The sequence below is a fragment of the Chrysemys picta genome, chromosome 12 (assembly GCF_011386835.1).
Source record: "Chrysemys picta bellii isolate R12L10 chromosome 12, ASM1138683v2, whole genome shotgun sequence".
Classification (NCBI taxonomy): Eukaryota; Metazoa; Chordata; order Testudines; family Emydidae; genus Chrysemys; species Chrysemys picta.
In genome coordinates, this window is record NC_088802.1 from 28,030,234 (window position 1) to 28,045,204 (window position 14,971).

The 14,971-nt window shown below is 48.1% G+C and overlaps 1 protein-coding gene across 7 annotated transcripts; it reads right to left on the bottom strand.

Annotated features, from left to right (window-relative positions):
- Window positions 1-1,186: 1,186 nt before the first annotated feature.
- Window positions 1,187-10,779, bottom strand: LOC101932584 (zinc finger BED domain-containing protein 6-like). 7 transcript variants are annotated; one of them, XM_065562302.1, is made up of 2 exons: window positions 10,316-10,779; window positions 1,187-8,281 (listed from the first exon to the last, which is right to left on the bottom strand). In XM_065562302.1, exon 2 carries the CDS (start codon window positions 6,692-6,694, stop codon window positions 3,938-3,940), a length of 2,757 nt encoding a protein of 918 aa, XP_065418374.1. In that variant the 5' UTR covers window positions 6,695-8,281; window positions 10,316-10,779; the 3' UTR covers window positions 1,187-3,937. The 7 variants fall into 7 exon arrangements, with proteins under 7 accessions (XP_065418374.1, XP_023968956.2, XP_023968957.2 ...); XM_024113188.3 differs by having other exon boundaries at window positions 1,187-8,284; XM_024113189.3 differs by lacking the exon at window positions 10,316-10,779 and adding an exon at window positions 10,074-10,268.
- Between the last annotated feature and the right edge of the window lie 4,192 nt (window positions 10,780-14,971).

Consider the following 14,971-nt stretch of genomic DNA (forward strand, 5'->3'; position numbering starts at 1 on the left):
CAGCACTGAGGACATGGCTGGATGAGAGGAAGGACGGGCTTGTGACTACGGCCCTTGTGTGGGATTCGTGAGCTGTAGGTTTAGTTCCTGGTTCTGCCCCTGACCCTCAGGTGCACCTGCACTGCAATTAAACCCAGTGGCTGGCTCATGTTGGCTGACTCAGGCTCGCGGAGCTTGGGCTATGGGGCTGTAAAATTGCAGTAGAGACAGTCAGTCTCAGGCTGGAGCCTGAGCTCTGGGCCACACAAGTGGGGAGGGCTTCAGAGCCTGGGCTCCAGCCTGAGCCCGAACATTTACACCACAGTTTTGCAACCTGAGCCCCTCAAGACCAAGTCAGCTTACCGGGACCAGCCACTGGTGTTTAATTGCAGTGTAGACATACCCAGGGTGTGTCCCTGGACCAGTCATCTTTGAGATCCCTGTCTGAAGAATGGAGATAATAATGTTGAGCTGGCTCTGGGTGGGATATGAACTGCTCAGATCCTGTGGGGGTGAGGGTCATACACAGCTAGAGGGTTAGCATATCTGCAACCTGCAGCTCATGGCTTATGGCCAGCAGGGTGGGGATGGGATTTGATATTAGCATTATTAACCAAGATCCGGGTCCCATTGTGCCAGCTGCTGCATAGATACAGCGTGAGCAATGGTTCCCATCTGACAGAGTTTACAATCCAAAAGACAAGGCAGACCAATGGCAGGAGGGTGAATGGTCACACAGCTGGTCAGTGGCAGCAGGAAGTCTCAGTCCAGTGCCCCATCCAGTAGACCACACTTAGCTACCAACCGCACACAACAACAACCACAACAACTAGCTCTTATACAGCACGTATCAGCAGCTCTCAAAGCACTTACAAATGAAGTTGGTGTCATTAACTCCATTTTACAGATGGGGAAACTGAGGTACAGAAGGGGCAGCATCGTGGTGGCAGAACCCAGGGCTACTGAGCCCCAGTAAAGTGCGGCGCTCTATCCAGTAGGAAATACTGCCTCCAAAACTCTGCACTCGCAGACAGTGGGGACAGATCAGAGACAAGGGAACCTGGGGCAGCTACTAGAAGCATGTCAGTCATTCAGTTCCCATCGTAGCACTGTCAGCACCCTAGAGTCCAAGGGCTATTCTGGACAGCAAAAAGAATGTCTCAGGGATAGTGTCTTCACAGCACATTAATAAACACAGGGAATTATGCAAAATTAATGCAAATAATCTTTTATTTATGTTCCTAAGGTATTTTGGGGTGAGGAATACATCTCCTTTTAAATATATACTTTTATTCAAATTATTGGGGAGGAACTCATTTAGCATTGAACAGTGAGTGCAAATCAATATGCATACAGCACCAAAAACATCTCTGGTGGCTGCATGTCTGTCATTATTTTCAAAGACTGGTGCCCAAACTTAAGCACCTAAATCCAGATTTTGGCACCTACATAAACGTATGGCATTAGAGTGAGAATTTCATAGAAAGGGAGTATACTGATCAAGTTTGCAAATGCGCAAATACAGAATGGGGGATAACTGGCTTGGAAGCAGCACGGCTGAGAAGGATCTGGGAGTTGTGGTGGGTCACAACCTCAACATGAATCAGCAATGCAATGCTATTGCAAAAAAGTCAAATGCAATTTTGGGTTAATTAACAGAGGAATAGCATGCAAGTCATGGGAGGGGATAGTAAAGCTTGATTCAGCACTGGTTAGGCCTCAGCTGGAGTACTGTGTCCAATTTAGGTCACCAATGTATAGAAAAGGATGTAGATAAACTGGAAAGGATCCAGAAGCGAGCAACAAAGATGATCAAAGGGATGGAATTCAAGCCATATGAGCAAGGGTTGAAAGAATGGGGTATGTTTAGTTTGGAAAGGAATAGATTAAGGGGGACGTGATAGCAGTTTTCAAATACTTGAAAGGCTGCCATAAAAAAAAAATGGAGAAAAGTTGTTCTCTTTTGCCACAGAAGGCAGGACAAGAGGCAATGGGTTCAAACTGCAGCATAGCAGATTTAGATTAAATCTCATGAAAAAACTTGCTAACTGTAAGAACAGTAGGACAGACTGCCTGGGGAGGTCGTGGAAGCTCCTTCACTGGAGGTTTTCAAAAGGAGGCTGGATAGCCATCTGTCTTGGATGATTTAGACACAACACATCCTGCATCTTGGCAGGGGGTTAGACCAGATGACCCTTGAGGTCCCTTCTAACCCTATGGTTCTATGACCTCGTTTGTCATCAAGTCCAGTCCCCTGCTATTGCAGGCAGCCCAATCAGATAATCATGTTCATAAATTTATCAAGCTCCATCTTCAAACTAGTTAGGTTGCCTCCACTCCTCCTATTGTGAGTCTGTTCCAGAACCTCACTCCTCTGGTGGTTAGAAATTCTCTAATTTCCAGCCTGAAGTTATTCACTGCCAATTTATCCCCATTTGTTCTTGTGCCAATATTGTCTATTAGCTTCAATAGCTTTTCTTCCTCCCTGCTGTTCACTTCCCCGCTATAGTTATAGAGAGCAATCACATCCCCTCTTCTCAGCCTTTGCTCAGCTAAGCTAACCAAGCCAAGCTCTTTGATCTCCTCTTGTAAGACAAGCTCTACATTCCCCTGATCATCCTCGTAGCCCTGTCCCAGTTTGAATTCATTTTCTTGAATAAAAGCACCTAAAGGGATTAGGAGCACAAATTCCACAGAAAAATTAGACTCATGCTTAGACCCTTTAGAAAATCTCACCGTTAGGCCCTTAATTTTAATCATCCAGTTTTTGAAAATATTGGCCTTAATTTTCAGGTCATTTTCTTAAAACATTTCAGAGACCAGCCATACAGGGGATCGTGTATAAAAAGATTCCAGAATCTAATCACTGCTAGGGCACGTTTTTCTGCAGCCAGTTTGCTGACAGGCTGTGTAAATTGAAGGCCAGGAGGCCCTGTAATGCAGAGTTTCCAAAGAGATAATTGGCCTTGTACCCCAAAATGGCTTTGCTGTTTTCTCACCCCCATTCCTCCACTAGAGCTTTCCTTGCTGATGGCCTGTGGACTAGAGACCATTGAGGCCAAGCCAGTGGCAGGAATGTAGATGACCAAATCTTTATACAAGTTAATGCCCGTAAACTGAAACACTCTGTCAGCAGCAGCATGGACCACGTAGGTTCACAGCCAATGGGGTGTTTTAAACTGGACAATAACACTGCCCTTTTCTAGGGAATACTCAACAATTTCCCACGACAGATTAAAACACTGCCAAAAATATATCACTAGACGGATAATAGTAATTACAGTGAAAACCATGGGGCCACTCTCCTCACACCTGTCCATTGCAGTTGGACAGAAAGACGCAGCAGAATACAAATGTAGAGCTGAGAGAATAACTGATTTTCCAGTTTAGCAATTGAACCAAAAAAAAATCAGGGGGGAAAATGCCATTTCTGGCCAAGCAAAACATTTTGTTCAAACCAATTTTTTTTCTTCATTTTCATTTAATTGTCAAGTGTTTTTACCCTTTTAAAAAAATTAAATCCAGCTAAATTTCTAATGAAACATCACTTTGAAATGAAAAAAAGTCAAAATGTTTTGTTTTGAAATTTTCAAAATAAGCCATTTTGACTAATTTGTTTTTATTCAGCTGAAACTATTTGCTGAATGTGACCTGAATTTGTTATTAGTTGCCCCAAACTGCATTTCATGGTGAACTATTTCACTGAAACCTTTTGCCAAGCTCTATACAAATGTCCATGAACCACAACCAAGACCAAAGCCAGGGAGGAATGAGTTCTGAGATGGTGACTGGCACCGGTGCCCACTGCTGTGCTCTGCATCCATCTCACACCCATTCCCATGAAAGTGTATTGTACAATTGGTCTCCACGAAGAAAGACAACGTAGGCTCTTGGTGTCAATGAGGCGGGCATGGGATGGTTTCCATCACCAAGGACATTAAGTAAGTGACATCAGTGGTCAGAGTCCCTCCATGTTATCTTCCTCCTCCTTCTCCTCATCGTCCTCTTCCTCCTCCATGTTCCGCGTCGCTTTGTCCCTGGCACCGGCCGCATGTTCTGGCACCCGGTACTCCCGGGGGAGCAGGTGCTTGTTCATTTTGATGAAGGCCAGGCTCTCCACGCTGCTGGTAGAGAGGCAAGTCCGCCTGTTCCGCATGATGGTCCCCGCCATGGTGAAGAGCTGCTCAGAATAGAGGCTGGAGGGGGGGCAGCTCAGGTGCTGCACAGCAACCTGGAAGAGGGGCAGCCACACATCCCGCTTGAGCTGCCAGTACATCAAGGGCTCAGCGCTGGCCGACAGGACCACGGTGTCCTGCAGGTAGCCCTCCACAATCTGGGCCGCCTGGGCCTTGGCTGAGTCCAGTAGCACTGGGGCCATGCTAATGAGGCCAAAGTCCTCCAGGCTGTCCCACAGGTACTTGCCCCGGTCTGAGGCACTGCCCTCGCGCTGCTGCTGTGTCTGTCTCCGGCTGGTGCCTTGGTCCCAGACATCCCGGATGTTCTTGGCCACCTCATTGATGAGTCTCTGCGTCCAGCGGTGCAGACCGCCCTCCCCTTCGGGCACAAAGGAGGCCATGTTGTTCTTGAAGCGGGGGTCCACATAGGTGGCCAGGACATAGTGCTCCTGAGCGCGGATCTCAGCGATTTGCCGGTTGCCCCGCAGGGTTTGCAGCAGGCTGTGGGCCAGCTCCTGGCCAGTCTCCTCGCCCTCGCCCTCGTACTGCTGCACCAGCGAGAGCAGCTTCTTCTCCAGCAGGCAGATGAGCGGGATGGCCTGGCTGATGCTGGCGTCAGTCCCACTCACCAGCTTGGTGGCGTCGTCAAAGGGCCGCAGGATCTGGCACAAGATGCGGATGAGGGGCCAGTCGGCCTGGGCCATGTGCAGCCCACCGGCCCGCTGGGCCTGGGCAGAATGGTGCAGGCAGAAGGCCTGGACAGCGGCTCGCTGCTCATACAGCCGCTCCAGCATGTGCAGGGTGGAGCTCCACCGCACCGCCACCTCCTTCTTCAGCTGGTGCCGTGGCAGCTGATTCTCCACCTGCAGCTCCCAGAGCAGGTGGCGGGCAGTGTAGGAGTGCTCAAAGTGGGCACAGACCTTCCTGGCTGCTGCCAGCATCTGGTCCACCTCATCATTGCTGTGCAGGAACTCCCGCACCACCAGGCCCAGGCAGTGTGCCAGGCAGGTGACACGGGGGAAGCTGCCTTCACGCAGCACCTGCTGCACCCGCTGTCCATCATCTGAGGCCACAAAGCCCGACGAGAGGGAGAGGGGCATGAGCCAGTCCCTGATGACCCCCCGCAGCCTCTCCAGCATGTGCCCGGTGCCGTGCTGCTTCTCCAGGCCGCACATGTAGAGAGTGGCATACTGGCGCAGGATGCTGCTGTTGCTCATGCTCACCCAGTGGGCACTGATGGACATGTAGTCAGTGGTTTGCCCGCTGGTCCACATATCCACCGTTAGGTGCACGCGGCCGCCCTCACAGCCCCCCAGTGCCTGCAGCACCGCAGTCTTTACTGCACGGCACAGCTCCGGCACTGCCTTCTTGGAGAAGAAGGAGCGACTGGGCACCTGCCAGCGGGGGGCAGCTGCCGCCATCATCTCCCTGAAGCCCTCGCCCTCTACGTGGGAGAAAGGTAGGAGGTCCAGGGCCAGCATCTTGGCACAGGCAGCGTTCAGCGCCAGAGCCCGGGAGTGCGCCCGATGGTACTTGGTGCCCCTCTTCAGGCTCTCATTGATGGACAGGTGGGTGTAAGAGCCCCCAGGTCTCCTGGCGATGCTGGGGGCCCGGCCAGTGCCACTCTGCTCCCTGCACTTCAGTGCAGCCCCATGTGGTGTCAGGGGGGGCTCTACCACTCCGGGCTGCTGGCCTTCCATGTTCTTCTGGCGCATGTAGACAATGCTGTGGTTGTGCTTGATGTGATTGCCAAGCGACGACGTGCCCAGGCGCTTGGGATCAGTCCCACGCTTAACCATCTGCTGGCAGATCATGCAGGTGACACGGGTTGGGTTCCCAGGGTCAATGGAGAAATACTCCCAGACCCATGATTTCTGTCGGTGGTATCTTCCAGACCCTGGACCCTGTGTTGCCACCGCACGCATGCAGGATGTGATGGGGCCGATGCTGTGGGAATTGTGCTCTGCTCTGCTGTTCCCTGTGGTTTCCCCCACTCCAGCACTGAGATCTCGCCCGCTCCAGATGGGCAGCTCGTCCTGCTTTTGGACACTGGTGAAATATGAGGCTATCAGCATCTGATGCTGGGCTCCCCCTTCCTGCGTGCTAGGGCATCCCACCCCGTCGCTGCCCTCCTTCTGCTCCTCCATGTCCTCCGGGGTAGCTGGCTCCATGGGAGCTTCCCTGTCCACCCCAGAGGAGTAGTCTGAAAGCGTGTCGCCCCCTGATGAGCCCGCCTCCCCGGCCATGCTGGCTCCATCCTCGTCGGCCTCAGACTTGACAACCTGCAATACCTCATCTGGGATGAAGAGGGGTCCCCCAGTGTCTGACTCCCCTATGACACCAGACACAGCAGGCTCGGCTAAGCAGTATTTCTGTGTGGTGGATCGTGGTGATTGGCAGCTGGCAGACATGCATGGCTGTGACGACAATCCTAAGCAAGTGCCAATGCTGAGGCTGGCTGCATGTTGCCTGGGGCTTAAGCGTGGCTGTTTGGCAGAGGAGTTTCTCCATCCTCTGCTGCTATGATTATTTCTCTTCATTGTGTGCTAACGAGCGGTAAAGGCTGATATATAAAACAACCTAAGACCCTGCTTAACACCAATGAGGAACACGGACAGGACTCCCAAACCCCTACTAGAGCCCTGACACCGAGACACTCTGACCAGACCCTGGACGCACATGAGATTACGGGGTGCAAATGTAGCAAGAGAAAGTTACATTGAAATCCTGCACCCAGCCAATAAATCTGACAGCAGCCTCAGTTATCCAGAGATGACGCCCCAGAAGTGAGGCCAGCAGTGCCTTACGGTAGAGGTTTAAAATGATCTACCTTCCTAATCTTCTCTCCTACTCTGCTAACCTGTTCCTCTCCACGAATCATTCACAACAGCTTCTTCAAGCCCCTCTCCTCGTCACAAGTTATTCCTTTGGTGCCTGGTGGTATTTTCCCAGTTCCCTGGCAAAATACCATGTGTCTAATCACCAAGCTGACCTTGGCTATCAAATATTGTTGCAAACTATTCACCATCCAGTCAAAGAGTTACCCCCCCCCTCCCAAAAAAAAACAAACATGTCAAGTGAATTCACACAGGCAGTAGATCAGAGGAATTTGCAGTTTGCTGTCTCCAACAGGAAGAGAGTTTGAATAATTTGCTGAGTAAATAATATGCAAAGAGTTATTCTCCATGCAGGTCCTCACAAATTGTACACCAGGCAAGCAGCAAAGAACTCACTATCGGAGGCCACTCCTTGGCCTCTTTGCTGAGACAATGGATCCTGTAAATGGTTTTCCTGTGTGGATGCCTATCCTGCTAGGAACTGCACTGAGACTATCCAGCTCACATCAAAAGGGCCACTGAAATAAAAAGCAGACCCCACCCCCAACTCACTTCCCACCATATGCTGTTCACTCCCACAAATCCTCACACAATCCAGAGTTCCCTTCAAGAACCTGCTCCCTCCGCCTATGATCTATCTGACAAACAAGTCATCCAGCTCCCGTGCTAACTAGCTATCAGCACTGAACCCACAAACAGCTCCATCCTCTCTGCCCCATCTCCCATTACCCTTCCTACCCACAAATAATCAATGTTTCCATTTGAACGCGGGGGGGGGAGGGGTGTCTCTGATCTCTATGTGGAGTTAGCTCTAACTGAACAATTTCCTTCAGTGAGCAGCTACACAGGGCTCCTCTTCCACGTAGGTTCTCTGAGGCTGGGTAAGAGCTGATTTGGCATTGACACTTTTTGCACGCTCAGGTCTGTCATGGATCCTCTCTCCCATGCGGCTCCTTGGACAGCAGGTAAGGTCTGAGCTCTGAGCGAAGCCTCGCCCCTCAGTCAGCACACGTGCTTTCTCTCTATTCCTTGTGGGATTTGCTGGTAGAAAATGATGTCTCTGAGCTTTCTGATGTTTCCTTGAGTGTGAGTGTGTTTACCCTCTCTCTCCACTGGAGTGGTTCCTCTGCTGTCTTCCCTGCCTGTGCTTATTCCTGTAAAATTTCCACCGGGGTGGACTCTGGGAAACATTCCCTTTGGATCTGCTTAACAACATTTCATGAGGTTCTCCCTTCCTCTGAACATTTAGATCAAGATTATCCTCCTCCTTCTCCCTCACGATCCCACCATCTGCTGGAAATAAAAAATAAAGAGAGTCCAAGTGTCAACCACTCTGCCTCATTTGAAATCCTTGGCAATAAAAATAACAAACAGCATCACAATAAAAACAAGTATCAATAATCTATTTTGGTTCATGTGTCAGGGTTCACCTGGCATAAAGCTCATAGGGATGACTTTGAAACAACTCGTTAATAAAGGAGAGAAACTAAGCACAGGTTTCTAATTTCTCACTTCTGCTAAATAAAAGGGCTTTAGGGGTCATGGTGGAAACCAAATGAACATGCACTCCCAATGTGGCTAAAATGCCTAATGCAATCTTTGAGTAAAGGACTATTGAGTTGAAGAGGTGATATTACCCCAAAATATGGCATTGGAGAGTATTCCAATGGTGGTCTGTCTCCAGTTGTGGTTATCCACATTTTTGAAAACTTGGAAAGGATTCAGAAAAAAGTTACAAGAATGATTCAAAGTCTGGAAAACCTACCTTACCTTGAGAGACTTAAGGAGCTGAATCTGTTTAGCTTATCAAAGAGAAGGTTATGAGGGAACTTGATCACAGTCTATAAGTAGCAACATGATGAGAAGATTTCAGATAACAGAGGGCTCTCTAATCTAGCAGACAACGGCAGAACAAGGTCCAGTGGCTAAATGTTGAAGTGAGACAAATTCAAACTGGAAATAACATTTTTACCAGGGTTATTAAGAGCTGACCCAGGGAGTTGGTGGAATGTGGGTCACTTGGAATCTTTAAACATTGGGCTGGATGCAGGAATCACACAGAAATTCTCTGGTTGGTGTGATGCAGCAGGTCAGATTCATTAGACAACCATAGTGGTCCCTTCTGGCCTCAAAAATCTATGAAATTTTAAGTATCTGGTGTCAAATGAAAAGAGCTGAGCCTTGGGCTAACATTTTTAAAAATAATAATTGACATTTTTTATACAAGTAACAATCATACAAACATGCTTCAGTGTAAACTGTTTTAAACACATCAAACTCCCAAAACAAGAGACAAATCCCAAAAACTTCAATGGGAGATTCTGACTGCTCAGCTCTTCCAAAAGTCACACCACTAAGTAAGGTGCCTACCATACCAATGTTTGAAAATTCTGGCTTGATATGTTTAATTGTTACAAGATAGATTTTTTTAGAGAAAAAAAGTCAAACATGAGGAAACTACCAGCTTTATCACCTTAACTGAGTCTCTTTGTTCTTTGAACCAGCTGGGATTTTAATTAAATTACTCTTGGTATTAACTTTTAAACACTGTTACATTACTCAGTAGTTCAAATATTAAGTTAAAATGCTTACATTTTGTCTGGGAATAAAAATATTTTCTAAGGAAATCTTTTTGGAAAGTCTATAATTTCTCCTGTTGCCCCTTCCAGTCTTTCTCCTTCTCGCCTAGACTCGGTCCCTGGCCCGACGCGGGGCGTTCGCTCTCCCGGAGCGGGCACGGCTCCTGCAGGCGCTCAGGGGGGCAGAGCCGGGGGTGGTCAGGGAGGGCAGCAGCTCTGGGACTCGCAGACCCCGCCCGGGAGCGGAGCTGGGGCAAGGAGGGGCCACTGGTGCAGAGTCACTTTCCTGCCCGGCCCCAGCCCTTTCCCCCGGGTCTCTCCCCTCACCTGCAGCCTCCGGCTCAGGGGCTGGTGTCGGCAGAGCCCGGGGCTGCCCCAGGGGCTGGTTCCAGCCCCCGAAGAAAGTCCCCCCGGCTGGGCACAGAGGGGCGCTAGGGAAGGGCTCTCCCCGCACACATCCCGCGGAGCAGCAGCGGCTCAGCCTGGGTTCTCAGGTCACTTACGGATGCAGCAGCAGCGTCTGACTCGGGAAGCTCAGCCCCTGATAGATAAAACAGAGAGCGAAAGAGAGAGCAGCCTCCCCTGCCTTAGCAACAGCCAGAGCCCTCTGGTGGCCACAGCTAATGAAACCCCCTCCCTGCGCTCCCCCGGGACAGAAAATCCAGCCATAGTCCTTCCCTCCTGCCCGAGCAGAAAGAATCCTCCAGAGCGATTGAACCAGAAACAGAGCCGCAGAGAAACCTACCCCCGACTACTATCCAGGACGCCTCCGGGCAGCCTCTCAGGAGCCCAGGAGCCCCAGAGCCCTTTTATTTGCAGCTCCGCTCCCTGCAGCAGTCTCAAACCCCTGCAGGATGCTGCACCCCCGCCGGTATAGTGTAGTAAACTGCTCCGCGTGGGAATGTTAGATTGTAAGAAACTGGGGTAACTGCTACCCCTGTGCCGGGTTTTGCCCTCTGACACCCTCTGCCAGAGCCTCACTCCTGGGCTTAACTCCGCCTACTCCCCTCCTCATCCCTGATTTTGCCATTTAGCCCCTCTCCTAATGCTGCCTCCAGCTGCTTGGCCCCTTTGACCAGTAAAAGTTCACCCCCTTCTCAGACATTGGCCACCCCCCTGCTCTGATTCGCCCTTTTGCCATTTTTTAATCCCTGTCAAAAGCAGTCTGCAGAATTTTATGGCGAATAATGTCAGGGTGAAGGGCAGTGGTGTCAGCAGATGAACTGAGCATGCTCAGTACACAGTAAGTAGCACATTCCTATGCAGAGCAATTGCCTCCTTCCCCCCCCCCCCCCGTCGGCAGGCCTGGTCCCGCCTCTGTCCTTTGTCTTCTGTCCCAGGTAAACAGGTCGTTTGGGCCTCCTCTTCTCTCAGCCTCTCCTCTCATCTGTCCTTTGTTTCCCCACTGGCTGGGTCCAATCTCTGCAGACCATTGTCCTCCCACTGGCTAGAAACAGCTGTGACTCCCACGCTGGGTCTCCCGGTCACCAGTCACTGTAGTGTCCATTCTTCGGGCCATTCACTGGTCTTCTGTAACAACAAGCTCCCTGTCCCACCACCTCGTTAAATCAGTAACACACAGGGAAACTGAGTCCCACACCCTCTGCATGCAAACCATTGAAAACAACAAGAAAACTCCCTACTTCATCACAATATCCGATCCTTTACATGAGTAGAAAGCTGTTCCCTCAGGAGGTGAAGTACTCAGTGATCGAGAAAGAGGTCCTGGCTGTGAAATGGGCCATAGAGACACTTCACTATTATCTCCTAGGTAACCCTTTCCTGCTTGTCACAGATCATGCCCCTCTCCATTGGCTAAACTCCATGAAAAGACACCAATGTCTGGATCATGGGATGCTATCTTTTAGTTCAGCCCTATGACTTCCAGATACTCCATTGCTCGGGAAAGGCACACAAGAATGCAGATTTCTTTTCTTGAGATGGAGGACAGTGGGAGGAAAAGGACCCACCTCTGGATCCTAGCCTAAGGGGGTAAGTGTGTGGGGTATATAAGCCCCACACTGAGGAACCAAGAGTTAATGAGCAGCTCTGGTCCCAGAGGACCTTGCCTAGTCACACCTGCTGGGCATGCTCACAATGGAAGCAGAACTCATAAGAGGGCCTCCCAGCTCAGGCAGGGCAGACAGAGCAAGGGAGCAGTCCTGCACTCTTCGCTCTTGCAGAGATGCTGCAAGATCTTCACGCCACTGGGACCAGACCCCTCTGCCAACCAGCCTAAGGCCCCCATGGAGAATGAGAATGGTGGGACATGATTGAAAAAGAAGAGCATCCAGATCACTGTCAGTGAGAACCTGCCCCACCCTGTGGGTCCATAAGCCGACACCTGTTGTGAATTTTGAGGGGTAAGATGGCCGTGGCAGTAGGAAGTGATACAGGAAGCAGGCTTGGTGGCATCTACCCCATGCAACATATCTCACCAGGGAGGGCCCGTGTTCCCCAATCACTGACCCCACAGACTCTCACCACTGGGCGATACGGGCACTGACTCTCACCACTAGACCATACTGCCAGACTCAGACCCAAACCCCCTGACAGTCCTCCAGGATCGCTATTAGCATTTCAACATCGCCAATGGTAATTCACCAGTCAGGAAATAAAGTTCTTGCTTGTAGCTTTCTGAATAGTCCTGAGTTTTTAAATATGCGATTTTCCCTGTTGGCCACGCAAGGTCGGTGTCATCTGGGTTCTGGTTGCTGCATGTCATGGTAATGCATAGGATTCTAGCAGCTCTGCTCTTGGGCTGTGTTTTGGAGATGAGTTGTTGTAGTTCTTCTTCATCTTCCAGGTCTTTCTTGCTTATTTTTTGTTTCCTTTTCCTTTCTTTTCCCAGCTAGTCTCCTTCTTGGACCTCAGTTTATATAGTGAAACTTGAGTCCGGGTAAGCTATACCTTAATCAATCATTTTACTAAAAGTATGTAGTACTAAAGTATTACAAAATAGTTCTTTGACCAATCCTAAAATATTGCAAAATAATTCTTTACCCAATCATATCCCACCACCTTAGCTGATTTAAATCTTCCAAAATTAGTTATTTAACTGACAGAAACAATCAAAGAACCAGACAGAAACCAGACAGATAAACAATACAGAAGTGGCAAACAAGAAAGAAGTAGAGATTTCACAACCACAACTGTTGATAAGTCATTCCTTGCTATCAAACAAAGTTTTCTTTAAACATCTTAACATTTGTTTCTTTATCTGGTGATGGTAGGTACTATTAGGAGGGGCACCTTCTTAACAGCCAGATATTACATTGTTTTAATGTAATTTAGGTGGAATGTGAGGATGTGACTTTCTTCTTCTTGGCTCATGGCTGCTGCTTTTCTAATATGGCTGCAGAAAAAGGCCTCAGACCTTACAGTCCCTTCCTTAATGACACTTTTACCAAAGCCATCATTACTATTACAGGAGTCCAATACTCAGACCTTCTGAGCTTGGGCTTGCCTCCTGGGTATAATTAACAAGAGCCTTATTTGACTTTGTATCACAGCTTCCTGTATTATCCAAACAGTTCTTTTCATCCAGCAAGCCAAAGCTATTATGCTCACTAACAAAGCCAATTGGATTCCAATGATCACCACAATGGGGTGAACCATTATATTTAGAATACCAGTTGCAGAAGGTGACCACCTTAATAGTGTTTCCCACCAAGAGTGATGGCCTGCATCTGCAATAGTTTTCAGTACTTGAGTGATTTCTGTATTATGTTGTACTTCAATACATATTTGTTCTCCTGTCTGTGCAACATATTGTAAATATGAATGTAACATAGGATGGACCAACAATTTTCTTCTCATGGCCATATTCATACCTAAGATTACAGGCATTACATTGTAATACAACTGCGGTTTAAACTTCAATTAGTTTACAGTCCATACAGGTACATAGTTCTCAAAATCACAACTTTTAAACTGTGTAATATTGCAAAAACATCTATTAACTAAATAAGTCATAAAATACAATTAATTATCATCTACTATTACCATTGGTCAATGACTCCTAACACAAACACATCCCCTTCCTGCATACACAAGAGCTGACTTTTGTTCAGTGAATATATCAAACATACATCTTTGAGTATCTTTGTCTTTAACATCAAAACATTCATTTCTTTCTTGTAAATTTTGATCCTCACACACATATCCCAAATTTTCATGGGCCACACACTGAAACATGTCAATAGTTTTGTATTGTTGATGTTCTTTATGTGCCCAGGAGTGATGATCAGCGGAATACAAAACCAAATTTTGTTAACTAGATTCCCATAGGTACCATTGGATATATATCACTAGTGAGACTGGGGTGTACAGTTACTACATATGCTCGTAGAGTCATTTGATCTTTACCAATTTCCACCATACCATTAATTGTTTCTCCCCTTCTGTAACATTTTCCCACACAACTTTTTTATTTCTAAAGGCAAATGGCCTTGCATGCCTTCCCGGATTATTTGAATGACCAATTGCTGACTTATTTGCTAAAGACACATTTTCTTGTATTGATCCCATACTCTCTGCTAAAAATAACAAATCCTTTTCACATTGCTGTTGCCGTACTGACAGTATTTTAGAAAATAATTGTTGCCCTACAGGGCCGGCTTTTGGGCAATTCAGCCAATTCCCCAGAATCGGACCCTGCGCCTCTAAGAGGGCCCCGCAACGTCCCAAAGGAGCTGCCACCAAAGTCCCACCACTGTCTTCGGTGGCAGCTCAATCGCTGCCATGGAGGAAGGTGTCTAAAGCCGGCCCTGTTGCTCCATTCCTAATTTTGACAAGGATGCGCTGATGAGTTTTCCCAATTCTTGTATCTCACCTGTAACATAACTTGGTTTGTTTGCCCATACCTCTATATTTGTAGCATCCAGTATCCCAACTTCTAATCCTGTTCCACCCAAAACAGTTTCCAATACTCCTCTTGGGGTCCCTTTCCTTATGGATTTTTCTATATACCATAATTTTAACCATTCTGCCCACCCCTTATGGAGAGATTGTACATATGGGGCCCATTGAGGTACGACCTTGGACAGATTTAACCTGGTGAGGTTCAGTTCAATTTGCTTTAGACATCATATTGGTGATATAATAACTTGTTCCCTATGATCCAATTTACCACATGTGGTCCATTTAATATATGTCTTCTTGATTTTTGCATATCAGGTTCAGTGGTAATTCTTTCAAAATTTAATTTTATCCAGATGTTTTTCAATATATATTCACCTAGTGGGGCAGGGATATTATGAAAATTAATTAGTGTGACGGGGCAAGGCCAGATGGCTGTAATAAAGTAGTGGGAGACAGATATATTAGTCACAGGCTAAACAAATTCCTGTTACCAGGATAAGCAAATGGCAGCTGCTCCAGGTCAATTAAGACACCTGGG